This window comes from Carlito syrichta, unplaced genomic scaffold (assembly GCF_000164805.1).
Source record: "Carlito syrichta isolate Samal-C Ts95f unplaced genomic scaffold, Tarsius_syrichta-2.0.1 Scaffold130527, whole genome shotgun sequence".
Classification (NCBI taxonomy): Eukaryota; Metazoa; Chordata; class Mammalia; order Primates; family Tarsiidae; genus Carlito; species Carlito syrichta.
In genome coordinates this window covers 176,119-199,363 of record NW_007074623.1, presented here as the reverse complement: position 1 = coordinate 199,363, position 23,245 = coordinate 176,119, and the positions used below count along the sequence as shown (strand labels likewise).

General features: G+C 45.5%; 1 protein-coding gene across 1 annotated transcript in view; it reads right to left on the bottom strand.

Moving 5' to 3' along the window:
- Positions 1-5,116: 5,116 nt before the first annotated feature.
- INO80 (INO80 complex subunit) overlaps positions 5,117-23,245 on the bottom strand; it is a 123,751-nt gene continuing 105,622 nt past the window's right edge. The window contains exons 29-35 of the mRNA XM_008049101.1: positions 17,980-18,138; positions 16,959-17,061; positions 15,734-15,822; positions 11,996-12,151; positions 11,379-11,538; positions 9,821-10,036; positions 5,117-6,698 (exon numbers count right to left, since the gene is read on the bottom strand). Of these exons, the coding sequence (XP_008047292.1) occupies positions 6,481-6,698; positions 9,821-10,036; positions 11,379-11,538; positions 11,996-12,151; positions 15,734-15,822; positions 16,959-17,061; positions 17,980-18,138 (1,101 nt within the window). The 3' untranslated portion in view covers positions 5,117-6,480. The remainder of the gene's footprint in view (positions 6,699-9,820; positions 10,037-11,378; positions 11,539-11,995; positions 12,152-15,733; positions 15,823-16,958; positions 17,062-17,979; positions 18,139-23,245) is intronic.

Below are 23,245 nucleotides of genomic sequence, written 5' to 3'. Positions count from 1 at the left end.
AAAAAAAAAAAAAAAAAAATCTGATGATGGACTACATTTGCTTACATTGCCTTCAGATTGAATTCCAAGAGTGACCATGAGCCAGTCTACTGCCGAGACCCATGACTGAGCTGTTCTTAGGTATTGATCTCTACATTTTTTTGTCTTTTTTTTTTTCAGTTGGAGTCTCACTCTGTCACCCAGGCTGGAAGGCAGTGACATGCTCGTTGCCACCACAGTCTCAATCTGCTGGGCTCAGGCGATCTTTCCACCTCAGTCTTCCAAGTAGTGGGAACTACAGGCACGCGCCACCAAGCCCAGCTAATTTTTTGATTTATTGTAGAGATGGGGATCTCACCAAGTTGCCCAGGCTGATCTTGAACCCGTGGGCTCAGGCAATCCTCTCACCTTGGCTTCCCAAAGTGCTGGGATTATAGGCGTAAGCCACTGTGCCTGGCCTCATTTTTTGTCTTTTTAAGAGTAGGGAAAAAAAAGGGGAGAGTAAAATAAAATCAATAAACTTTATTGAACTGGTTCAAACCAGAACATGCCTATCTAGAATACTTCACTTATACAGAACTCAGGTATGGGAGTCTAGCAGAGGGCTACAACCATCCAGATGGGAAACATGCACTGAGGCTTGATGACTGATTTCCTAGGATACCCTACCATTCCCTCCTGAGAGTTTTCCCCCGTTGGGTGTTCTTAGGGGACTCAGAAGTTCTGAGTTAGGTAAAATGGTTTCCAAACCCTCAAGAATTTAGAAAAGACAAATGAGAAGAAAGGGTGAGCTGCCTCGTATAGGCACAAAAACACAGAGGTGGCCAGCATAGGTACTATTCAAAACTGACTTAAGAATTGTGCCAGTCAGCTGTTGGTGTGACTTAGTGTTGGGCAAATGGTAATCACATTGCAGTGGGCCTGAGAGCACCAGGTGCTCACATGACCCAAGCCCTGAGGAAAGGTTAAGGTATGTTCAGTATGTTCTGTTGAACCAAGCAGTGACATTAATAACATCTCTAAAAAAATTCTAGGCCAGGCGCAGTAGCTCAAGCCACCCAGGACTTTGGGAGGCAGAGGCAAAAGAATTGCCTGAGCCCATGGGTTCGAGACCAGCCTGAACAACATGGTGAGACTTCATCGCTACAATAAATAAAAAAATTAGCCGGGCGTGGTAGTGTGCACCTGTATTTCCTGCTACTTGGAAGGCTGAGGCGGAAGGATCACCAGAGCCCAGCAGGTCGAGGCTCCCGGCCACTGCACTACAATCTGGGCGACAGAGTGAGACTCTGACTCAAAACCAGCAAGCAAATAAACAAGAAAACAAGAAAGTTCTCACCAAGATAGATTCTGGTGCTTAAAAGGGTTAAAACGTCAGCTTTCTGAAAGACTTATTCAGAAAAATTCTAGATAAGAATTTATGCTGCCCTTCTCTAATCCACTGGTCTGAGGGCAAACCAAGACCACTGGGGCCGAACTGCAGTGACAATCCCTTGCATTCGAATGCTCTCCCAGCCCTTCCTAGACATTCCCAGGCAAGTGGCATCATCTCTCAAGGATGTAAAGCATGGAGCTGCCTTGGTCTTTTAGGACGCCTCACCTGGGAAATGGGAAGAGAGCCCCTTTCCTCTTCTCTGGCAGCCAGTGACAGCTGCAGAGTGGGCCTCTGATTACAGTGGGGGTTTGTAGTGGTGTGCTGGTAGCAGGAGGGTAAGACATTCTCAGAGAGCTGCTCTTGGGGGCCACTGTCTGAGTGGGCTTAGAAGATGCCCCACCTTCTCTTGCAACTCTGAACCTCTGTGCTTCTGCTTTCTTCTTCCCACAAAACTGCTGCAGCCCAATTCCCAGAACAGATGGAGAGGCCACCCCAGCCCTTGGGCCATTCATTTTTGAGCTTTGGGTCCTAGGACAAAGAAATCCCAAGAGGCGTGGCAGCAGAGGCAGAGGCCCTGCAGACACTCAAAGGTGTACCTTCTGTCTGCCTTCTTGGAAGAAACTCTTAGATTCCTTTGGTGGCGGGAGATCAGAGTGGTGGCAGGGAGTCTCTCATTCAGGAATACTTGTTCCCCTCACTTGAGGTGCCAAGAACTGTAAAGCCAGGGACTCTGTGAGAATCGTGAATGATTTCCTAAGCTTTATAATCCTCCATGTACACCACTGTTTTTACCTGGTGTCCTTGTTTCCATGAGCAAGAAAACCTTTAATTAAAAAAAAAAAAAAAGAGCGAGATGTTCATTTCTGGCAGCAGCTAGGAGACTACACAGGAGCACACACCCCCAGCAGCTTGTCACAGAAGAGGACATGAGGAAGAGTGTGGGTGGTGGCAGTTTTGAAGGGGAAAGGGAAACCGGCTTAGTCCCAGGACCTGAAGCAAGAAAAAAATGGCCAGGCTCGGTGGCTCAGCCTGTAATCCCGCACCTTTGGGAGGCTGAGGTGAGCAGATTGCCTGAGCCCGCGGGTTCGAGACCCGCCTGGGCAGCGAGACTGCTTCTCTACAATAAATAAAAAAATCAGCTGGGCGTGGTAGCGCGCTCCTGTAATTCCAGCTACTCGGAAGGCTGAGGCGGAAGGATTGCTGGAGCCCAGCAGGTCAAGGCTGCGGTGGCCGGGAGCGGCCACTGCACTCCAGTCTGGGCGACAGAGTGAGACGCCAACTCAAAAAAAAAAAGAAAAGAAAAAGAGGAAAATGGGAACCCTGGAAGAGGCCAGGGACCTGGTGACAAGGGAGGCACCCAGTTTCCTCAGCTTCCTTACCAACCAGGAAGTAGGCCTCAGAACCTGGGCACAGGTTTCAAGCCAGCCAGCGGCTCAACTTTCTCCAAAATACAACCTGCCCTCTCCACCCCCCCCTCCACATTTAAGTGGTTTCAATGCGCATCATGAACATGGCTGAATTGGGCATCCAGCAATAACCACAGATGCCTCCTCAACTGCAGGTTTTCCTACTCTCTAGCAGTCTCAGGAGAGGCATGGGAGATCGTCCAAACTTCTCCATGCCTCTGAGAAGGGTTTAGGAATAAGCAGAGAAAGCTGACTGACCTGAAGGGGTCTGTGGTCACAGAAAGAGGACACATTGCACAGAAAACAGTGAGTCCAGAGATCACAGATGCTCCAGTGAATGGCAGTAATCAAAGACAGGTTGCATCTTGTTGGAGGCCACACAAGAGAGGGACAGTAGCAAATCAGAGATCTTCTCTCATACCTAAAATGCCCAGCAGAGGTACTACCCAGGAGAGGAAGAGAAAATCATGAATTGACAGTGGGGGGAAAAAAATATAACTGAGAAAACACACACAGGACTAAATTTTCCTGGAAATGCTAGGATTTCATTTTCTGTCATCAGGGGAATTAAGCTGGGTGACAGAAAAAATAAAGCAGTATTACTGCACAAGTCTTCCTGGCTGGAGTAGGGCACACAAGACCAAAGTTTCTTCTGACCGGCAGGGCTAGAAAGTACCTGGGGCCTTGTTATTACAGGTGTGGTCCAAGGACTAAAAGCATGACGATCATTTGAGATCTCAAAAATTCTATCTCAAGCCACATCCTAAGCCTTCAGAAACAAAATCTGTGCTTTGAGATCTCAAGGTGTATGCATATTAAAGTTTGAGAAGCATCATATTAAGAAATGACTCAGGCTGGGCTCGGTGGCTCTGCCTGTAATCTCAGCACTTTGGGAGGCCAAGGTGAGTGGATTACCTGAGCCCGCGGGTTTGAGTTCCCCATCTGGGGAACTTGTCAAGACCTCATTTCTACAATAAATCAAAACTTAGCTGGGCGTGGTAGCGCGTGCCTGTAGTTCCAGCTGCTTGGAAGGCTGAGGCGGAAGGATCGCCAGAGCCCGGCAGGTCGAGGCTGCAGTGGTCGGGAGCGGCCACTGCACTCCAGTCTAGGTGACAGAGTGAGACTCCAACTTAATAAAAAAAAAAAATGACTCAGAAGGTTTCAAATTATTTTTTTAATGCAAAATCTTTATATAGCATGTAAAGGCAGAGCTGCTCTGTTTGATGTTGGTTAATTATGTGTGAGGCGCTTAGTCAAGTTTCTCAGTAAGAAAGACAAGTCAGGATATCTGATAATGCTACTTGAGATCAACAAAATGAAGGAAGGCTGATCTCCGTGACTGTGGGTGAGCAACAGCTGCCCAGGCGCCAGCCCACCCTGATCAACAGTGCAGAGTAAACAAGGCTAAGGAGGCCACATGGCCAGCACACTTGGGAACAGGAACAGCACGAGCCCTGCTCAAAGGTGATGTAAGAGCATATCAGTGTTTTAGCCCAGTTAAAGAATCACCAACTGCCAGTTCAGGCTGGGAACTAGTGCGCTTTTCTCAGTTGACCACTGAGCTAAATGTACCAAGCCTGGGTGTCTTTGGAATCCCGAAGAACGTATTTAACTGTTTTCTTTCACGTTTCTTTTTTTTTTTTTGAGTTGGAGTCTCACTCTGTCGCCCAGGCTGGAGTGCAGTAGTACACTCACAGCCACGGCAGCCTCAACCCTTCTGCCTCAGTCTTCCAGGTAGCTGGAACTACAGGCGCATGCCACCATGCCTAGCTAATTTTTTGATTTCCTATAGAGACGAGGTCTCACCAAGTTGCCCAGGCTGGTCTTGAACCCCTGGACTCAGGCAATCCTCTCACCTCGGCCTCCCAAAGTGCTATTAATACAGGCTTGAGCCACCATGTATGGCCCACAATTCTGACAAGTACAGCTAACTTTGAGAACACTGTCAGTATTAAGATGAACACTATGCAATTCTGCCTGGTGGTGTACAGGGCACCTTGCCCACCCGAAGTCCTGGAGCCTAGGTCCTGAGTCACAAGGAGCCCTCACCCTTGGGGCCTTGGCCACTGCATGCCAGACACTTAGTCAAGCCTCCTTTCTGATGGCTGGAGGCAAATCTAAGCCCAATGAATTCTGCCACGGGGGAAACACCCACAGCCCCCTCCTTGTCCCACTAACCCATCCTCTCTGATTACTGCCTCTCAAAGTGCTGGGATTACAGGCGTGAGCCACTGCACCTGGTCCTGATCACAAGAACAATGTGAGGGCTTTACCTTCCGTTTATCCTGCCACCACCACCAAGGGCTCTACTTTGCTTCCAAAGAGAGACAGCTGCAAAGACCACAGACACCCCCAATTTACATAAAATTATCTCACTCCATTTTATTTAAGATTTTTTATCCAGTTAGTAAAAGAAAGATGTGTCTCTCTTTATACATATGTACAAGTTCAGTTATAAAAATAGACAGCACATTCAAAGAGAAAAAAGGCTTGGCATTTTTCTGATTCCCTCTAAATAGCATCTGTACATAGGAGTCCGGGTTTGGGCAGGGGAATCTTAATGATTTAAATTAAATGATTCCCCTACAACCCCCACTCCAAAAAAAGTTTTAAAAATCAATCTATCTAAATTCAATTCCGCGATTTTCAGGTGTGCAAATTAGAGGCTGGCCCGCCCAGAAGCACCTGCTCCACCAGGGACATCAGGTGGGGCAGGCAGAAACACCTCCTATGCAAACACTGCCCCTTTGCCTCTGCCGGAGGGCAGCAAGCTCAGGCTGGTGGAGTGGGGCTGGGAGGCTTGGTGCCAAACTTGCCCTTCTCCCCTCAGCCCCTCCACCTCACTCCTGCTGTCCCTTCCTTTCTCAGTGCAATACAGACAGTGCATACAGCCTAAGCAGGGGGCTGAAGGGTAAGGGTGGGAGACTGTGCATTCAAGATGGGCAAAGGGGGTCTGCAAGGGGGCAGTGAGGATGTCCTGCTGATTGAGGTGGCTCCTGGTCTCTTTACTGGCTTCTGGGAGTCCCTTGGGTGGGAGCTGTTGCTGCTGTTGCTGGTAGGACCTGAAGGTTCTCTGGTGTTGAACCAAGCCGGACAGGGGAGGAAATGCTAGGTACACAACCACCTGTGGGTATGCTTCCTCCAGCCTCTGTCACCCTCACCAGACACTACCTTCTCTCTCATTCGCTACTCTCTTCAGCGATGACCCTCCGGCAAAGGTGGTATGGAGATCTGGGAAGCTGCCCAAAGACTGTGGACACCAGGTACACAATCCCTTCCCTTCCTAGCCCTATGGTAAATCACAACTTTCAGCAAAATCTCCACCATGGAAGGTTCTTCACAGCACCTACAAAGCCTTTGCAAGGGACGTGGTCAGAGCCAAAGAGTGGAATGGGGTGGAGACAGTGTGCCTGAGCATCTACAGGGGGTCTATATCAGGCCCTTCCCCAGTAAAAGGCTTAAGACTTGGCTATACAGTTCATCTGGGATGCTGGCTGATCCCTGTCCTGGGCCTTCTCCTGTAGACACCCCAGATGCTCCTTTTGAGACACAGGTGATAAAAGTGCTCATACCAACCACCTGCTTGGCCTTCCGTTGCTGCAACTGGACATCTCTGACTTGGGATGTAAGATGCTGCAGTGGGCAAGCCATCCAAAGACCATTAGCAGGCCAGGACTCTAGCCCCTGGTTTGGTTGAAGGAAGTTGGAGGGCCCAGATGGTTACCGTCCTCCAGAGGGGTTGGTGCCTTTGCCCTGTTTGCGGACCAGGGGGTCTGGGGCTAGGCTGCTGGTCATGTGAAGGTTCTTGGGAGTCCCAGGAACATTATTTCCTTTGCTCAAAGGGGAACTCAAGGGAGAAGAGGCGCTTGAAGGTCCAAAGTCAGCAAGGCCAGCAGGCCGAACAAGGGATGTCTGCAGAGGACTGCTGGCAGAGAGTCCTGTGGGGATGGAGAGAGAGAGATAAGAATGTAAGTACTAGGCCCATGTAAGCTTCCTAAGAGCCAGTGGTCTCTGGTTACCAACCAAAGTGGGCTGGAGGAGAGGTGGTGGGGAATCCTCCCCTGCCACTCCTTGCCAACCCCCTCCTGGCACGTTTTCTTGCTCTTCCGGTCAACTGTCTTCCATAAGAGGGATGGGTTTTTAAGAGAAAATAGTATCTGCCCAGCCCCCTCCACATTACCTCACCCACAGATAGTAAAATGTTCTTTTTGGGATGCTGGACACAGCACACATTTTACAATCTGGGATATTAAGGTTGTAGGATAGGAGCTGTAACTAGGCACTAATGCATTCTTCTTTTCTGGGACATCACGTATGATGAGCTGTTTCCTTCTTAATTTTACAGAAGACATCCTCTACTCACCATAAGTCTGACAAAGCTGCCTACTCTATTCTATGTCTATACTCATGCAGTTCTCCTTGCACTGGCCATGGCCACCCCTGCTCTCCAAGCCCTGACACTTCAAGAACTCAGTTCAAAATCCACATTTTAGTGATGACTCCCTGGGCAACAGTGAACTTTCCTTTTTTCTAGTACGCACCAAATCCACTTACATCTGATAACAAGTTGTTTCATTTGATTCTTCAACTGTTTTGTGTATTGGTTTTACTTTCCTAAAAAAGAATTCTAAGTGCTTAGTGGATAGATATGCCTTAATCCTCACCATGGTGGAGCGGCAGGTAATCTCTGAATTACTCCTGTCCCTTGTTTTTCATTCCTGGTTACCAAGCATTGCTAGTTTTTTGTGGTTTTTTTTTTTTTTTGAGTTGGAGTCTCACTCTGTTGCCCGGACGGGAGTGCAGTGGCCGCTCCCGGCCACCGCAGCCTTGACCTGCTGGGCTCCGGCGATCCTTCCGCCTCAGCCTTCCAAGTAGCTGGAACTACAGGCGTGCACTACCACACCCGGTTAATTTTTTATTTATTGTAGAGATGAGGGCTCGCCAAGTTGCCCAGGCGGGTCTTAAACCCACGGGCTCAAGGCAATTCACTCACCTCAGCCTCCCAAAGGCGCAGGATTATAGGCTGAGCCACTGAGCCCGGCTGTTTTTTTTTTTTTTTGTGATGCTCTAATCCCTTTGTCTTCTCCTCAGTTGAGGTTTCCAAGAGGAAACCTGTTGAGTGCCATGCTCTGCCCCATCCATGCATAGGTGAGATCCTGTATACGGGAGATCCTGTATACCTGCATACGGTAGCCCCCTGACAACTGGTATGACTGTTGTTTTCTATGGATGTGATATGTTGGCAAAGGGTTAAGAAACACTGGGCTAGGCTATTATATGAGGGGGGATTCCCCAAAAAACCTGGAATTATATTTCTGGAGGGTGAGCCCCTTATAGTACAGGCTTACCCTGCTAGATAAGTGTCCTAGGAACCCAATGGCATCAATGTACCAGTAAGTGGTCTTGTGAGAGGCTGCATTTGGTTTCAGTGAATTTTTTTGGAGATTCTTTCAATGCATTTGCCTATTTCATGATGGGTGATTTACGAGCGTGCCTGTAGTTCCAGATACTTGGAAGGTTGAGGCAGAGGGATAACCTGAGCCCAGCAGGTCGAGGCTGCAGTGGCTATGAGCGTGCCACTGCACTCCAGCCTGGGCGACAAGAGTGAGACTCCAACTCAAAAAACAAATAAATGTTTTGAGCAGTGGAAAAAAGTCTCGGTAGGTGTACTGCATCAGAGTTCTTTGAAGATGACTGAAATTTAAACATGTAAGAATAAATACACAATTTTTCATAAATAAATTCCAGGTTTTTTGGGTCCCTCCTCATACATCTTATCTCCTGGATGAACCAATAAATGAAAGCTGAGATCCTGCAGTAGGAGAAAGGGAAAGTAAATGAACATTTACTGAGCACTTCTTATCCAAATACTTTCTATTCAACAATGCCTTTACAACAACAATGCGACAAACAATCCCATGAGCTAATACTACGCCCATGTTGTGAATGGGAAGAGAGGTCTAGGTCTATAAATGGGCTCTCCCTTTCTTGCCATGCTCAGATGTCCTGTATTCCATGGCTACAATCTTCTTTCATATATCGTGGTCACAATAGCCACTTCCCTTCTCTATCCCCAACACCTTGTCATACAATGGCTGTGAAGCTCCTGGCCCTAGGTATCACCAAGTCTTTCCAGCCAAGTGACATGTTCAGTGACCCCCCCCCAATAAGTCTTGGCCATTGTCAACTCTCTGTCACCAGTCCAGATCCTTCCTCATCATTCTTTTTGATTGACAGACTAGCAACTTTATCATCAGGTTCTCCTGACCTACAACCAAAATGAAACCTTCTCTCTCTTTTCAGTCATCTGTATGTTGCCTTGTATTGCTGCTAAGCATACCTCATGCATGGCTTCTCATTTCTAGTACACACTGGAGGCAATGTCCATGTGCTATACTCCTATGTACACAGCAGGTATTTAATACCTAAGGTGATGGGATCACACAGCTGAATAAATGTTAACTATGTTAATATGTTAGCCTAGATTACTAACGTAGTTTTCAGGGAAAAAAAAAAGAACCTTGGAAGAAAAAAAAAATCAGTTCTCAAAAAGCAAAAAAAATTCTGAATGTGCAGTCTGTAATTCACAGGTACCTCCAATTCAAAGGGGGCACTATACCATGTTACAAGTCCAAGGGGTAAGTCAAGACTGCTCTATGAAAACCCGGTCTGTAATTCCAGCACTTTGGGAAGTTGAGGCAAGAGGACTGCCTGAGCCCAGGGGGTCGAGATCAGCCTGGACAACTTGGCAACACCTCGTCTCTATAATAAATAAAAAAATTAGTTGGGCATGGTGGCACACGCCTGTAGTTCCAGCTACTTGGAAGACTGAAGCAGAAGGATCGCCTGAGCCCAGCAGGTCAAGGCTGTGGTGGTGGTGAGCCAGGGCAAAAGAGTGAAACTACTACTCAAAAAAAAACAAAACAAAAAAAAAGAAAACCCCTACGGGAAGGATGTTTCTAGCCTGGGGGTTTCCCACATGTTCTACCTAGCAGAGTTGCAAAATTTCCAGACTGTCCCTGACCAGAATAATGCCTGCAGCCACCCTTAGCCTTCACACCTTTAGACACGTTGTACCCGTATGCAGCATAGGCAGCGGCAGAGGCCGCTGCAGCCCCTGCTTTGGCTCCTGCCATAGCGGCAGCACTGCCCGCCGTGGATTTTCGGCTTCGGCCTTTCCCTGCTCCTTTGGCTGTGCTTCCTGAACCTTTGGGGCGGCCTCGGCTTCGGGCTGAGTGACCACGTCCTGCAGCTGGCATTTCCTGAATGGAAATTCCTGTGGGAACAAATGGGCCAAAAGAAAAAAATCAATCTCTTCAAAATGTTAATAGAATCTTCCCCAGACAGGGAAAGCTGGTTCTCGGGGTGTTTGTTTTAGGACCCTTGAGGAGTTCATTTAATGGCTAGGCCAGTGAGTAACAGAATACTAAGAATTCAAAACAAGCTGGGCACAGTGGCTCAAAGCCTGTAATCCCAACACTTTGCGAGGTGGGAGTAAGAGGATTGCCTGAGCCCAGGGGTTCGAGACCAGCCTGAGCAACTTGGTGAGACCTTGTCTCTACAATAAATCAAAAAATGAACTGGGTGTGGTGACGCATGTCTGTGGTTCCAGCTATTGGAAGGTTGAGGCAGAAGGATTGCCTGAGCCCAGCAGGTCGAGACTGTGGTGGTGGTGAGTGTGCCATTGCACTCTAGCCTGGGTAACAGAGTGAGACTCTAACTAAAAAAAAAAAAAAAAAAATTCAAAACAATGAAAATATCCTTACTCCTCCAGCCGCTTTCCACTCTAAAGAATGGCTCCATTACCCATGAATTTCTTTGTTAAACTAGTCCATTAATAAATGAACTTGCAGCCAGGTGCAGTGGTTCACACCTATAATCCCATAACTTTGGGAGGCCAAGGTGAGAGGATTGCCTGAGCTGAGCCCATGGGTTCAAGACAAGTCTGGGCAACTTGGCAAGACGTCATCTCTACAATAAATCAAAACATTAGCCAGGCGTGGTGACGCGTGCCTGTAGTTCCAGCTACTTGAAAGGCCAAGGCAGAAGGATCACCTGATCCCGGCAGGTTGAGGCTGCAGTGGCCATGAGTATGCCACTGCACTCCAGACTGAGCGACAGAGTAAGACTCCTACTCAAAAAAAGAAAAAGAAAAAGAAATAAATAAATGAACTTGCTACCTGGGATTCACTTGCACACTCTAATGTGCTCCTGACATGGAAAGCCTCATTTTACTCCCAATTTTTAAAGGTAGAGCTCTCTAAAAAATAGCAGCAACACTGGGTCCTACAAAAAAGTGAGGAAAGGCCCTGAAAAGCTAACTTTAATTAAAAACTAGCAAAAATAAGGGTGAAATTTGAAAGACAGGGATAACTAGAAAATAAACAAGTTTTAAATCCTTAAAAAGTTCTTATTTTGCTTTCCGTAAACTTTTTCTTTTTTCCTTTCACTTAGTAGAACTATTGAAAGAATAAGCCTATAAAATCTCCTTTTTGCTCCATTCTAGTCTTTAAAGAAAGAAAATGCCACTAATGAAGGAATCAGGACCTTACCCACAACCTAACCAATACTGGGCAGTGGACCAGGCCTAAGTTGTATGAGACAGCAGCAGCACTTACCATTCACAGTGTCTGAGACAGAGCCTGTTATAGATGCGGGAGAGTTGGTGGCTCGAGACTGAGGAGCCGAGGAGGCTGGGTCATCCACGATGACTAGCATGTCACTGCTGCTCTCGTCAGGGGGAATGGAGCCAGTGTGCAGCTCACTGCTGATGGAGATCTAGAAGAGGAAGGGTCAAGATTACTACTATTCCCAGTGTCTACCACCCAAGACTTGCACCTGGGTAAGAACATGCTTCACAGTTAAGGTTCAGATCCTTCCTTCTTTAGCTTTTGAGAAACCAACCTCGTTTGCTTTTTTGCTTATGGATCCCATGTACATCCCCCTTCTACAAGGTAAGAGGACACCAGGAGAAGCAAAGGCTGTCCAGCAGTGTGTCCCTGCTACAAGGTGAGGACACAATCCTCACTATTGTGATGAAGGCTTCTAAAAGGAACCTCTGGCCAGGCATAGTGGCTTATGCCTGTAATCCCAGCATTTTGGGAGGCCAAGGCAGGAGGACTGCTTGAGCCCAGGAGTTCAGGACCAGCACGGGCAACATAACAAGACCTCATCTGTATTAAAAAAAAAACACCAATTAATTGAAATAAATGAATAAAAATAAAAGGAGCCTCACCTCACTGAAAGGGCTTGGCATAGCTGAGTCTACACTAATGAAGGAGTCGTCCCCGTCAGCAGAGAGGTTGGAGTTATCAGCCGAGGGGACAAATGGGATCACCAGGTTTACACCCTCTTTTCTTCTTTTCCCATCCAATTCATCTTCTTTTTTCTTCTGGGAACACACATAAGGAAATAGAAAAAAAAGTGTGAGGAAATTCCAAGAGAAAAGTGGGATTAGGGAAGAAAAAGATGACAGAACTTTTATTCTTTAGTTTATTGACTTCTCAGTAAGCACACCTTTAAGGATGAAAAACCTCATAAGGAAGAAGGGACAGTTTAATAAAAGTTTATGTGTATTTCAGTCGGGTACAGTAGTGTGTGCTTATAATCCCAGCTACTTGGGAGGCTGAGGTGGGGGGATTTTGAGATCAGTCTGGGCAATATAGTGAGACCTCACTTCTACAAAAATAAAAGATTAGCTGAGTGTGGTGGAGCATGCTTGTAGTACTCCAACTCAGGAGATTGAGGAGGGATAATCGTCTGAGCCCAGGAGTTCGAGACCAGGCTGGGCGACATAATGAGACCTTGTAAAGTCTCTACAAAAAGAAGAAATTAGTTGGATGTGGTAGAGTGTACCTATGGTCACAGCTACTTGGGAGGCAGAGGTGGGAAGATCACTTGAGCCCAGGAGTTCAAGGCTGCAGTGAGCCATGATCATGCCACTGTACTCTAATCTGGTGACAGAGTTAGACCCTGACTAAAGAAAAAAAACAACTAGTTGATAGTATGTTACCACAAGAAAACAGAGTTTAAAGGTAGGGCAATCACACTGAACCAGAGCCAAAGCAAGTCTAATCCTCATGGGCTAAGGGGCATGGCCAAGCTCTGGAACATCCAAGCAGCAGCAGCACTTACTGAGACTGAATGAATGCAGCCCCACAAAAGAGAGGTCCAATGCTTTTTTTTTTTGAGTTGGAGTCTCACTCTGTCGCCCAGACTGGAGTGCAGTGGCATGCACATGGCTACCACAGCCTCAACTTGCAGGGCTCAGGGAATCCTTCCACCTTAGCCTTCAAAGTAGCTAGAACTATAGGAGCATGCCACCACACCCAGCTAATTTCTTCAGTTATTGTAGAAATGTGATCTCACCATGTTGCCCAGGCTGGTCTCTAACCCCTGGGCTCAAGCAATCTTCTCACCTCTACCTCCCAAAGTGCTGGAATTACAGGCATAAGCCACCTTGCCCGACCAACCCATGTCTTTTTATTTTTATTTGAGTTGGAATCTCACTGTTTAACCCAGGCTGGAGTGCAGTGGCATGCTCACCGCCACCCCAGCCTTGACCTGCTGGGTTCAGGTGATCCTTCTGCCTTAGTCTTCCAAGTAGTTGGAACTACAAGCATGTGCTACCACGCCTGGCTTATTTTTTAGTTTATTGTAGAGATGAGGTCTCACCAAGTTACCCAGGCTGGTCTCAAACCCCTGAGCTCAGGCAATCCTCTCGCCTCAGCCTCCCAAAGTGCTGGGATTACAGGCTTGAGCCACCGTGCCTGGCTAATACTTTCAATATATTTTCTGCACATCATGTTTTTTAAAAAACATTGGAATTTTTTTAGAGTTTTAGGTTCCTAGCAAAATGAGGAGGGGTTTTTTTTTTTTTTGAGTTGGAGTCTCACTCTGTCGCCCAGATTGGAGTGCAGTGGCCGCTCCTGGCCACTGCAGCCTCGACCTGCTGGGCTCCGGTGATCCTTCCGCCTCAGCCTTCCAAGTAGCCGGAACTGACAGGCATGCGCTACCACGCCCGGCTGATTTTTTGATTTATTGTAGAGATGAGGTCTTGCCACCCAGGCGGGTCTCAAACCCGCGGGCTCAGGCAATCCACTCACCTCAGCCTCCCAAAGGCGCGGGATTATAGGCGGAGCCACTGAGCCCGGCAAGGAGAAGGATGTTTTTACTCTGCAAGTTTTACGCATGTATAAGGAAAATGAAAGACTATATAGCCAAGGAATAATGGATTGCTTTTGTCATTATATCCTCAAATTACATGTAAATTATTATGGGTTGAGTGACTGAGCTATACTAAGCAATCCTAAAACTAAGTTCCGTTGGGCTCTGTCACAGATTAGAGACCTGAAATCATAGCATATGATTAGGATGTACCTAGAAATCTCATCCACCCAATGCACCACTGCATTTGTATCTGTACCTACAGTAGGGTTAATTTGGTCTTTGTGCAGTTTATATTATCACTGGGTATTTATTAGTCTGTGCTTAGAGAATGGATCATATCTGATACAAACTGTTCAACCCTACCATGTCATATGTGAGAAAACTATCTTCTTTGATAATGTTTCTAAATGAGAAAGCTATTTTTATTTTAAATAGTAGTAAGCAATGGGTTAGGTATTTGGGGGTGGAGTCATAAGAGAACCTGAAGAAATGGGTAGAGATGGCAAGCCCAGGCTAAGAGAATTTTGATCCTTCATTCCCACGATTTATCAGCTTTGTAAATAACACGAGTACCAGGAGTATCCTTCAGGCTAAAATTAGCTCTGCCAAGAGCAGAACTAATCATGGATGTGGATTTTGCAACAGAAAGAGGTGGTACAACTACTTAAAGATGATATAATATATAATATAGACAGGCACCTGGTTGCTGAACTATATGGCCAAAGGAACATGAGGCCCAATACAAGCTTGAACATGGGGGAGAGGTGACCTCTACTTAAAGCAGAACCAGTCTGAACAAGCTTCAGGCAAACCAAACAGGCCAGGAAAATGGGCTATGAACAAGGATGGGATTGGAGGGACCAGAGCTATGAGATACTTGAAACTCAGGTGGCTAACTTATTCAAGATTAGGAGCCCAACCAGGGCTGGTTAAGATGAGGAGAGCAGTACAACACAAGGGTAAGCCAAACACACCAGAAAAAATTAGAAAGCACGCTCTGGAAGGTAGTAAAATGGTGCCAAACCACAGACCTTGGGAATAATACATCTGGAAGCTAGTCAGAATTAATGGGTTGACTTATGAAACAAGAATAAGTCCTGAGAGCCTCGCTTCCAATTTACATGTCAGTAAAGACCAGCAACAAGAATTGCTGATATAATACTTCGGTAGAAACAGCAAGATACGGAAAATGTAGAGAATATCATCTCACTATGCAGCTAGTCTGGTAGACTCATGCAGCGAAAGGCAGAAAGATGACAAAAGAAAGCGCCAATCCTTGGCATGAATTAGAGAAAAAGACATGACTGGTGGGGAGGGTTATTTTCCCAGTGGTAGATGACATTCAATGGCACACTAGCAAAATTATAGTAGTAGGTTTTAGATCTTATCAATTTCTAAGCCCTTTCTAAGATTCTATGGAACCTAATATTAGGTAAGCATTATCCATCTCATCTACATCTCCTCAAGCTGCTTTTCACTCTAAAGAGTGGTTAGCCTTATGCTTTGTCACAGCCCCGACAAGTGCTTTTCATATTTAAACTGTGACCGCTGAAAGGGTGAGTCTATGTGAGGAATACAGATCTACCAAGGCTGCATTTCTCCTGACCAAACATCAGTCAGCCTAGAACTGCAGTTAATGATACACTAGTTAATGACAGCTAGATACCAACGAGTGACCTAGAGCTGCAGTTAATGACACACAGCTGGAGCTAGATACCAATGACTGACCAAGATGACAAGCCATGCACCCTGAAGGCATCACACACCCCACCAGCCCTTATTTGTCACCCTAGGTTGGAGATACCTTCTCTGCATACTTTTCCCGCTTACGCTTGCGCTCTTTTACTCGGTTGCTTTCCTCCTGCTGCCGTTTCTCTTCCTGACGCAGTCTCACTATCAAGAAAATTAAAAAAAGATCTGCTGAAGCATCTGTGGCAACCATAATCCTCATTCTCTATATTAAGATGGCCACATCCTCTGATGTTTATGTTCCAAGGTATAACTTCTACCTGTTTAACACAGATAACAAGTTGTTTTCTAACCTGGAGAAAGAACAGAGTTCTTTGAGGCTCTTTGGGTTGAAACCCATAATTCTACTTAATGATTATAGACCTTTTCTTGCCTTGTCTTCCCCCACCGCCTTTTTTTTTTTTTTTGAGTTGGAGTCTAAAGCAATTTAGTCTTAGTTTTTATTATTTTAGAAAAATAAAAGGAAAAGAAAGAAATGATTTCTTTTTTTTTTGAGTTGGAGTCTCGCTCTGTCGCCCAGACTGGAGTGCAGTGGCTGCTCCCGGCCACCACAGCCTCACCTGCTGGGTGCAGGCGATCCTTCCGCCTCAGCCTTCCAAGTAGCTGGAACTACAGGCGCACGCTACCACGCCCAGCTAATTTTTGATTTATTGTAGAGATGAGGTCTCGCTGCCCAGGCGGGTCTCGAACCCGCGGGCTCAGGCAATCCACTCACCTCAGCCTCCCAAAGACGCAGGATTACAGGCTGAGCCACCGAGCCCGGCTGTCTTCCCCCCTTTTAATATTTCTTTGCACAAACTGAGTATGGTTGTAGAGTTCTAGGTTTGTAGGTGGTGCTGGCAAATATAACTTATTTTCTGATGTGATACTGTGAAAGTCCTCAGATGTTCACAGGATAAATCTGAAACTCAATGTTCTCCAGATACATGTAGGAGAAGGATTTGTATGATCACAGCAGTGGAGTGCTTCTCCAACTGTTCCATAAAAGCATTTTTCTGGGCAGAAGAGCAAATTCACTCCTGCTGAGGAGTCAGGTATACCCCTTTGTGCAAGCTAAAAGTTTACCTGAAGTCATGTTTACTTTTAAAATTTGCCTTCTATGCCATAACACATTCTTATTTGGGTTTTCATATAAAATATGAATGTAAAAACATTCCCCCCAAATATGTATCATTTGGCTTTGCTTCCCCTTGGCACACAGCCAAGTACCCTTTCCATTTCAGATGTGTGAGGCTAGAGAGGAGTGCACACGAAGAGGTTTAGAGGTTTAGAGTACGTACATTTCTTCTCCAACTCTTCATCATCTAGAAGAAGACTAACCACCTCTTTGGGTTTCAAGGTATCTGGTTTGAAGTTTCCACCTGAAATCACCATCCGCTGAATCTATACCAAAGCAGATCAAAACATCACCTCTAGGCATTCATTCCTTTATGGCAAATATCCAGAAAGAAACATCTTTCTTAACCCATCCCTCAAGGTGAAGCCTCTTGTTTCCCTAGCTTTTTCTCATTCATCTGACTGGCTTGTCCAGATACTTTGTCTAACATAAAGGACACAGAGAACTTCTTTGCTTGGGACTGCTGATATAGCTAGAAAATCCAATAATACTGAATCAGGATGGAAGAAAAACAAAAATAATCATTTCTTTGGAAATCAGCAAATTTGGCTTACAACTCAGAGGCAGATAAACAGAGAGTACTAGGATGAGAACTTAAAAATGTCAATCCTTCTTCCCCTGAACATGAGAAGCCATTATTGCTGTCAGTCTTCACATAAACAACAGCTGCATCTAGGATATGGATACCATTCTGGTGGAAAGGGAATGGGGCATGGCCAGGGCAGTCAAGATCACTACTGCACAGAAACTGATCTTTCTCCCTCCCTCCCTCCCAGTTGGATCTCACTCTATTGCCCAGGCTGGATGTAGTGGCACTCTTATGGCTACTACAGCCTCAACTTGCTGGGCTCAGGTGATCCTTCTGCCTCAGCTATCCAAATAGCTGGAACTACAGGAATGTGCTACTATGCCTGGCTAATTTTTCTTTTTCTTTTTATTGTAGAGATGAGTTCTTGCCAAATTGCCCAGGCTGGTCTCGAACCCATAGGCTCACACAATCCTCTCGCCTCGGCCTCCCAAAGTGTTGGGATTACAGGTCTGAGTCACCGTGCCCAGCCTGATATTATTTTCTTTTCAGAAGAAACTAGTTTCTTCGTGATCAAGGAAAGGCAAGACAGTCTTAAACAGTAGTTGGACTTCTTATTTTTTCCAGCAGTACAGTAATTCCTTTCCCTTGTGCTTACTTCACTCTTTTCCTTGGCTCTCTGCAGAATGCGTTCTTCAATGGTGCCTTTACAAATGAGCCGGTACACGGTCACCTGCTTTGTCTGCCCCAAGCGGTGGGCCCTGTCCATGGCCTGCTGGTCCACAGTGGGGTTCCAGTCGCTATCATAGAAAATTACCTGCATTGGCAGGATGAGAATATAGCAAGATTAAAGCACTCTTATGGCAGAATCAGAAATTCTGAGAGCAACCCAGTTACTTATCTGTTTGTAATAGTTTGCTATCAACAGGGTCAGGTTACTTTCTATGATATTAACACATTCGTGATTGCCAATTTTTCACTTTCCTAATACTGAGAGTGGGTGAAAATAAATCTGAAGCTGGTTGTTGCAAACATCTGTCATTTAGCACAAGTGAAATGGTCTTTTCTAAATTGACACCTTTTCATAATACAGCTGAAAGTTGCATATGCACCCAGTATTTGCCTCAGATACCACTCTGACTAGCATTCCGTACTTGGTATTTTTATTCAGATTATAAACTGAACATATATATATTTCTTTGTTTATACTACATCATTATATCACTATCTGTCTATCACTAATAAGTTCACTTGATTCACCTTTGACTTTGAAAATCTCATGAGCATATATTTCTTCATTTTCCATAATTATGGTAAATTACTTTTAACAAAGTGTGAAAGCCCTGAAATATCAAAATACAAGTATACAACACTAATTGCAACAAAATAATGACGAACTTGCAATTTTTACCAACTATGTAAATCAATAACAACATTGTACAGTTGATATCAGACAACTATCTCAATTAACTTTCTCCTTGCCTATTCATTTTCAAGCAAACTATAACAACACATACATATGACAACATTGCAGCATTCAGAAACAGAATTTGCCAAGACATAAATTCACCTCAGTGGCAACCAGGAACAGAATTTGGAATGATGTAAATTCACATCAGCGATTGCGAATGAGTTAAGATGAGAAGATATATCTACTCACAAGATCAAGCCATTCCTTCATGTGCCCTAAGCAAAAAAGACATCCTCCTGGCTTTTTTTTTTTTTTTTTGAGTTGGAGTCTTACTCTGTCACCTAAGCTGGAGTGCAGTGGCATGCTCACAGCCACTGTAGCTTCGACCTGCTGGGCTCAGGCGATCCTGCACCACCACACCTGGCTAAGTTTTTGGTTTACTGTAGAGATGAGGTCTTGCCAAGTTGCCCAGGCTGGTCTAGAACCCATGGGCTGAGGCAATCCTCTTGCCTCTGCCTCCCAAAGTGCTGGGATTACAGACATGAGTCACTGCGTCCGGTTAATCACTGACTATTTTCTATGTGTATTCAATTATTTCATATGTACTATTTTAGTTTTTTTTTTTTTTTTTTTTTGAGTTGGAGTCTCACTCTGTCGCCCAGGCTGGAGTGCAGTGGCCGCTCCCGGTCACCGCAGCCTCGACCTGCTGGGCTCCGGAGATCCTTCTGCCTCAGCCTTCCAAGTAGCTGGAATTAAAAATGCGCGCTACCACGCACGGCTCAGTTTTTTTTTTTTTTTTGAGTCGGAGTCTCACTCTGTCGCCCAGACTGGAGTGCAGTGGCCGCTCCTGGCCACCACAGCTTCGACCTGCTGGGTTCCGGCGATCTTTCCGCCTCAGCCTTCCAAGTAGCCGGAATGACAGGCATGCGCTACCACGCCTGGCTGATTTTTTGATTTATTGTAGAGATGAGGTCTCACCAAGTTGCCCAGCTGGGTCTACAACCCGCAGGCTCAGGCAATTCACTCACCTCGGCCTCCCAAAGCGCAGGATTACAGACTGAACCACCGAGCCCGGCTCATATGCACTATTTTAAAGAGTGAGTCATCTTTCTTGAAACTGTCTCTGAATGACGCTTTCCCATTGCTTAACACTATTCCTAAGATATTTATTTGTTTTCTTATTTAAAGATGGAGGCATGTCATGTTCAGTGGCTCAGCTTGTAATCCCAGCACTTTGGGAGGCTGAGGTGAGTTGACTGCCTAGCTGCGGGTTCGAGACCAGCCCAGGCAACATGGTGAGACTTCGGCTCTACAATAAAATTTAAAAAAAACTAGCCGGGCCCAGTTGTGCACACCTGTGGAGTTCTGGCTACTCGGAAGGCTGAGGCGGAAGGATTGCCAGAGCCCAGCAGGTCGAGGCTGGGGTGGCCATGAGTGTGCCACGGCACTTCAGCTTGGGCGACAGAGTAAGACTCCAACTCAAAAAAATAAAATAAAATAATAAAAAATAAAGATGGAGGCAATTCTGCCATTCTCTGTGGTATTCAGACCTTGGATGAAGATGGACAAAAAGCATGAGCATTTCCAATGCTCTTGTCTCTACTAGTAAGAACCCTACTGGCTCTTTCTTACGATATCCTTTTTGTCTTGCTTTCATATGAAGTAAAATCCCTCAATTTTTAGCATGGTTAGAATCCTTGGGGAGAACATTATAAACTTATGGTCAAGCCGGGCTCGGTGGCTCAGCCTGTAATCCCGCGCCTTTGGGAGGCTGAGGTGAGTGGACTGCCTGAACCTGCGGGTTCGAGACCCGCCTGGGCAGCAAGACCTCATCTCTACAATAAATCAAAAAATCAGCCGGGTGTTGTAGTGCATGCCTGTAATTCTGGCTACTTGGAAGGCTGAGGCGGAAGGGTCACTGGAGCCCAGCAGGTCAAGGCTGCGGTGGCTGGAAGCGGCCACTGCACTCCAGTCTGGGCTACAGAGTGAGACTCCAACTCAAAAAACAAAACAAAACAAACAAACAAACAAACAAAAAAAAAAAAACTTATGGTCAAAAAAGAAAGTCATTGTGAAAGCTTACTGTTAATCCACAGTGTCCCATAGACCTTAGATTTGGAAGTACACAATGCCTGTCACTTGTAGAAGAACACAGCAAAACTGATCACAGGATATTTTGGAGTTTCAAGCAGGACATGCAAAATTCTAGAAGACTCAGTTTAGCCGGGCTCGGTGGCTCAGCCTGTAATCCCACGCCTTTGGAGGCTAAGGTGAGTGGACTGCCTTAGCTCGCAGGTTCGAGACCCGCGTGGGCAACTTGGCGAGACCTCATCTCTACAATATATCAAAAAATAGCCGGGCGTGGTAGTGCGCGCCTGTAGTTCCAGCTACTTGGAAGGCTGAGGCGGAAGGATCGCCGGAGCCCAGTAGGTCGAGGCTGTGGTGCCCGGGAGCGACCACTGCACTCCAGTCTGGGCAAAAGAGACTCCAACTCAAAAAAAAAAAAAAGACTCAGTTTAAACTTTCAGGGAGTACAAAGGGAGGGAGGACAGAGCTAATAAAAAGGAAACCTCCAGCTGGACAAGGGTAACACAATTTGTTCAACGTACTTAAAATGACTACATATGTGGAAATAGAGGGCTGATGTCACACCCAAAAGACAGTACCTTGAGCTGTCCATGCCTGAGGCTATGGTTCAGCATGAATTCATAATAGACAGGCCTATATCATGAATTATTGCTCAGGTACTGCCTTAGCATTGACATTTTTTTCTTAGAAGTTTCAGTGGCAACTAAGTCTGACTCAACTTAGTTTTCTTTTGAGCTCACAAACAATAATATTAGATGCTAAGGAGATAAGATTACAATTTAACTTAAGAAAACCCCCCAATTTAGTATCTATCTTTTAACTGGTTTCAAAGAGGTGAGGAATTTGGGAGAAAAAGAATAAACAGGATTTTGTTTAGAAAAGTACTTATGCAGGGAAAAACATGAAATATGTATAAGCTAATAGGTTAAAAACAAGAGGGAGAAAAATAAAACCAAAACAGATGTATGGTAATTATCTAACTTGACAACCAAACAAACACTGAATCAACTGTGACTTTGAACTGGGGGAAGTTTTGGGGGAGACAATGTATCACAGTGGGACAGAGATGACACCTATATTTGGTAATCAGGTTTATGGAGCTCAGTGAGACATTCTAGAGAAAAACAAATAACAATTAAAGGACTAGAACAACTAACTTAACTAGGAAAGATTAAAGCAAGTCAATCCACAAAGCGTGGCCCAGCAATGACTAACGGGAAATATATTAATAGTTAGCGCCTTTGTGAAGTTGTCAACACCAAGCCCGGCAGGTGTTGGGAATGACAAGGGAGAGTTGAGATGTTGTGGAGGGGCCCAGCTATATAGGTCAACGAGAAAGAGTTTCAGGGGGCCAGGGAGTGAAATGGAAAACAGGAAAATTTCTAGAGGAAAAACCGGAAAATGTTGGACCAACATTCAGAGGGTGGAGCCTTTTCTCCCAAGAGAATGGGTGGAAGTTCAGTCCCTCGAGAAGGCTAAAAGATGTCCCATGGGACACAGGACTTTTCCCATTGCTAGCAATGGAGAAACGCTCTTCATTCTCTCTACACATAAGCATTTAAAACAGGTCTGGCACAGAAACAAAACAAATGGTGTAGATGATAACAACCTCTCACTAGATAGAGCTGAATGCAAAGATAACCCTGCTCCAGGAATGATGTACAAAGAACAACAAAGTAAGGGGCAACTGCCATTCATCATTTGCTACAATCATGTTTTTACTAATAGAATGGGCCTAATAGAGTTCCACTGTTTACAAATACATGTTTACAGATGCATTCCTACTCACGACACATTAACTTCTTCCTGACATTTTTAGGTTGACTAATCTTCCTTGTCCATAAATGGTTCTGGGCATCTCCCCAAACTAAATAAATCTCAGGGCAAAGGAAAAGTGCCAGACAAGCAGCTAACCTATTGTTACTCGAAACACACAAACACACCACACACACACACACACACACACACACACACACACAGCATAACTTCAGTTCACACAAAGCAGGACCTAGGAATTAACTTTAATTTTGCTGTTTCATTATTCTAAGGATTATTTGAGGTTTCATTATTCTAAGGATTATTTGAGGACCTTCTAATTTACAAGTGAATCCTCAAGCATTCAAAATTTAAATTTAAATTATTTTGGAATTCAGAATTCAGAGCCTCTCTCTGGCTCTCAGGATAAAAAAGAAACTCCTACTATTATTCGCTAGTTTACAGTTTAGGGGCCTAGGTCTCGTTTGCTTCTGTGGCTGAAAAGAGCTCTCTACACCCACAGGGCAAATTATTTGAACCTTGGAAACATGGTGCAGAGCTCTTCCTTCAAATCTGTTTTTTTTTTGAGTTGGAGTCTCACTCTGTCACCCAGACTGGAATGCAGTGGCCACTCCTGACCACTGCAGCCTCGACCTGCTGGGCTCCAGCG